The 4,865-nt window shown below is 42.5% G+C and overlaps 1 protein-coding gene across 1 annotated transcript; it reads left to right on the top strand.

Moving 5' to 3' along the window:
• The first annotated feature begins 2,521 nt into the window (after window positions 1-2,521).
• On the top strand, window positions 2,522-4,213 carry gbx2 (gastrulation brain homeobox 2). The gene is made up of 2 exons (XM_067260669.1): window positions 2,522-3,035; window positions 3,696-4,213. The coding sequence occupies exons 1-2, from the start codon at window positions 2,522-2,524 to the stop codon at window positions 4,211-4,213; spliced, it is 1,032 nt and encodes a 343-aa protein (XP_067116770.1).
• Window positions 4,214-4,865: the final 652 nt, after the last annotated feature.

Raw genomic sequence — 4,865 nt, 5'->3', positions numbered from 1 at the left:
ACCCATTCCCCTCCTTCCAACTTCGACCAGCAGGTATAAAGCATCTATGTAATTGCTTTGCCCATTCCGTCCCCTCCACTTATAGGCCTACTCTCATACCAGTAAACTAACAGTGAATGTTCAGATGTTGGGGTCATTGTCGTGACACTTCAATGGACTGTTTGTAGTTTCATTACCGTTTGCGGATCCTTTTTGAATTATTTAGTTATTAGTTGCGATTGTCGTATGTTGTGGTATTTGATGTTATTACTTCATGTCATATCGGTAAACCCTTCTGAGAAGCTGAGCTTCATTTAGTCCGTACTTAGCCTCCCCTTCTACGGGTGTAATGGATGGGCCTGCTCACTTGCATGCAGAAAAGGTTTAATTAAATCATATTCCAATCATAATCCACGTTGTTAATTAAACTGGATAATTTATAAGTGCAAAAGAGGGTATTTATTAGCTGCTCTGCAGTGGTGGCACTGCAGAGAACATGAGCCCATACACACAGTTACACACACGTCCCACACACACACACACTCACACACACACACACACAACACGCACACACCCACACACTCCCTTCTCCACCCCCACCCCCCATTCTACAGCCTTTTACTATTGATGCCTCCACATGATTGATAATGAGACAGTGACTGCTGTACTATTTGTCTAATGGCTGCGCAATTAAATTCCCTTGTAAATGACCCATGCCTCATTTCATCCTAATCTATGGAATTTTGATTGAATTTGTCAGCCCTAATTGAAAAATACTGCTATTTAATGTCTGCATTGCAGTTGCGGATCAGGCAGTCTTTAATGAGAACGTGTCCTGGTGACCCTGGAGCGATGTGTGGGGGTCATGCATGCCCTTGGTTTGTCTCAATAGGCATGGATCTGGTCTTAGGTGAGGGAAGGGAAGGACCCCGAATATGATTTCACAGAGTATTTCATTGCCACCCCCTTTATAACGTGGCACAGTTTGGATTACTTTGGGGATCATAACCCGCCAGACTAAAGCTTATGAATACCCTCCGCTTTGATTTATTTATTCGTTTATTTTAACTCGAGCACAACTGCAATGAATAGGGGTACATAGCATCTAAATTTATTTTGGAGAAGTTTTACAACTTATTAGACTACTCACATGGTATTGAGACTACGCATTCACCGATATTCTAAACAAAAATCCTCCAGCAACATGAAATCATTACAACATACGAATTAATCACAATAAAGTGAATAATTGTATTCCCCCAAAACGTAGGCTAACTATAAGTAAAATACACAGATTTAATATGTAAATATTCATTACTTTAGTCTGTTCACATGACTGCATACACATCGAAACAAATTGCAATTGTTTTTGTTGGTAGTCTACAATGTTTCCACTTGCAGACTATGATCATCCTATCCAGACATTGTATTGTGGATCAAAGTACTTTGACACGCATCGGAGCATCACCGTGTGGCCCCATAGTCTCGTGGAGACTAATTCCATCTCCTGTGTATCAACACACAGTAACAGCAGTGGCTAGGGGAGATGAATTACAGTTTATAATTCACTGGGGATTGCCTCAGGCTCGACATGGCTGCGACTAGGATATGATGAAGTGTCACAGGCGAGGAAGCACTCTATCTCGCTTCATACCTTAGTTCAAGTGAAGGGTAGTTGTGTCCGCCAGTAGTGAGAAGACTACGGATCATAAATTGGGCATAGGTAGATTATTGTTGGGCAAGAGTTGGAGGGCCGTGAACGCACACATACAAACATACGAACACATTGTTCATTGTGCTATTTTGCATGCAAAGGCCAATGGACAGAATTCGGATTTACTGAATGTCGAAAGCACATTTTTATTGGCCATGTGTTCCTATGGGAGCATGTCTTGAGCTCAGAAGATCCATGTAATTGGCATTTATTCACGAGACCAAAGCAAGCCCTCATGGGTTAACGTCTACCAATGAAATTCAAGAACGTGATAAAGGGGTGGTCCTTGCGCGGAGAGGGGGCGATTAAACGGAGAGAGCGGAATTTAAACTCATTGGTGAACATCTGGATGTTGTTGAACGGAACAGCACTATTTCACTCTCTAAGAGTGATCTTAGAATATGCGCGTATAGCGAGCCGTGCCAAATTGAAGAGATTGGTCTTGAAATGATACAAGCGTCTGTGACAGCGCGAGGATTTTGAGTGGCACAAGAACTGCACACCTCGCCACCTCATCCACAAGACAAACCAAAACGGATCTCATGCGTTGCTCAAATACTTTTTCTTCACCTCTCTTTACTTGGTACCCGACCTGGGTACTGTTCTAAACTGCTGAATATTGTGTTGACGCAATATTGATGGGATGGTTTTATTCACAAGCCAAAAACATACCATCAACTACGGGATTACTAATTTCATAAAATCGTCCGTCTGTCCAATATCACGACTGTGAAATTGGTTGCGAAGGCTATAGGCAGTCCTGCGAAACAGCACGCTTTCTTGTCTACGGTAATATTTCTTTTGTTGACATTACTCTCATCTGATCATATGAGTGCAGCGTTTAGTCCGTCGTTTATGATGATGCAGCGCCCACTGGGAAGCACCACTGCTTTCAGCATCGACTCTCTGATCGGCGGGCCACCACAGCCCAGCCCGGGACATTTTGTGTACACCGGCTACCCAATGTTTATGCCGTACAGGTCAGTGGTGCTTCCGCCGCCCCCTCCGCCGCCCCCTACCCTATCCCAGTCCGCTCTTCAGCAGGGTCTCCCGGCTAGTCATCCGCACCATCAGATTCCCAGCCTCCAGAATACGTTCTGCTCGAGCCTGGCTCAGGGCATGGCGCTTACTTCCACTCTCATGGCTACTCTTCCTGGTGGCTTCTCAACCTCGCAGCAGCATCAGGAGGCGGCGAGAAAGTTCGGATCTCAGTCACTTCACGCAGTTTTTGACAAAACTCAGGACATTCGTTTGGATGGTGATGACGGAAAGACTTTTCTAGGGAAGGAATCCGTTTCGCTACCACCCTTCCACGACTCAGATCAACTGCAATCATCCACGGGTAAGCCTTCTTTATCTTGTTGTCATCCAGGATGCCGATGTGAGAGCACCCACATTTATTTCCCCTCAGAATAAACGAAATCACAAAAATAATATAATATAGCCTATGACTTTTCGCAAAACTATGTTTTGGATGGATTTCAGAAAAAAATGTGATGTGTAAGAATACTTTATTAAAAGCTCCAATTACAATTTTGATGCGATATGCTACTGTTTTCTAGAAACTGTTTAAAATGACTTCATATTACTTTAATTTGAATGATTTCAATAGCGCCAGATATAGCTTAATCATAGACCACTTGTTAAAATAGAAATATGAATTGTAAGCCTATACGACAAGTTATAAGATGATGCTCTTTGTCATTTGTCCATCTTTTGAACAGAACATGTTGTGCGAAATATTGTCCGGCTATGAAAAACGTTGAATGACGATGAATATGCTATTTACAATTGCCATTTGGACAGCCTGCTCTTGCGTAATTACGCGATACTTTACATTCTAAATGTGCTCTTGAAACAAAATACTAAAACTGCATACAGCACACAAGTTGTCTTAGATTAAATCCTTTAGCCTATTCTGCCTTTGAAGTTCCGCAGCAACACTACTGTTCCATATTATGCGCATTCATTAGAAACCTTTTTTTCTTTTCCTATTTTCCAGCCAGAGCCCATGGAAAAGAAGATGCCAAGGAGGACGAGTGCAATAGAAAAGATGAGAGCTTCTCAATGGACAGCGATTTAGACTATAGCTCTGATGACAACATTACGGGTAACTCGATGTGTCAGAAAGAGGACGGCGACGGTAATGGCGGCCTGGACGAAGGAATCCACGGTTCCAGTGGGGCTGGCAGCACCACATCTACCGGCAAGAACAGACGGAGGAGAACGGCATTCACGAGTGAGCAACTTTTAGAACTGGAGAAGGAATTCCACTGTAAGAAATATCTGTCTTTAACGGAACGCTCACAAATCGCTCATGCCTTAAAGCTCAGCGAAGTGCAAGTCAAGATCTGGTTTCAGAACCGGAGGGCTAAGTGGAAACGCGTCAAGGCTGGCAATGTTAACTCCAAAACCGGGGAACCCTCTAGAAACCCCAAAATTGTGGTACCCATTCCTGTGCACGTGAGCCGCTTTGCAATAAGGAGTCAGCACCAACAGTTAGAGCAAGCCAGACCATAATATTGTTTACGTTATAGGTATAAACGGTGGACCAAAATACAGATTAATTTGATTTTAGCATACTTTTTAACACACCCAAAAAGGCGCAAATGATTGGCATAGACACTAATACAATGCCCACACCAAGTTTATACTCCGGAGAATCACTGAATGACAAGTGAAGAGGGCACCCTTAAATGAATTGATGGTTACATGTGTTGCTTTACTGCGGAATCGATCCGTCGATGGTGAGACTGTCTGTTAAATGACTATACGAAGAGGACAAAAAAACACATGGTGACAAATTTATCACCGAGGCGCATGTAAATATCAAGGAGGACCATAAATATAATCGACATGGGACCAATTTGAGGACATAACACACAAACAAAATTGTACATTTCAATATGTCAACATTATAGCCTATGTTTGTCTTTTGTTTTGTTTTTATCTTTTGACGTGCTACAGAAGCTTAGGTCGTATTCAGAAACCCGCTGGTGTTTTTCAGAATGAACACAATCAGAATGATAAACTCTCCCAGAAGGAGCACTTTTATAGTTTGTATTTTGTTTTTAACATATCTTTTCATCCTATACCTACTCACTCTTCAGATAAACAGGCAAACAAATCCACCATTCACCTCTCAGTCATTGATTTTTACTCTGTGGTTGCT

This window comes from Osmerus mordax, chromosome 22 (genome assembly GCF_038355195.1).
Source record: "Osmerus mordax isolate fOsmMor3 chromosome 22, fOsmMor3.pri, whole genome shotgun sequence".
NCBI lineage: Eukaryota > Metazoa > Chordata > Actinopteri > Osmeriformes > Osmeridae > Osmerus > Osmerus mordax.
This window is presented reverse-complemented; position numbering and strand designations above follow the sequence as displayed.

Excerpts from the sequence above, each read along its gene's own strand:
- gbx2 (XM_067260669.1), top strand. The coding sequence starts at position 2,522 with ATGAGTGCAGCGTTTAGTCCGTCGTTTATGATGATGCAGCGCCCACTG. Across the intron at positions 3,036-3,695 it reads TCAACTGCAATCATCCACGG|CCAGAGCCCATGGAAAAGAA; the intron begins GTAAGCCTTCTT and ends CCTATTTTCCAG.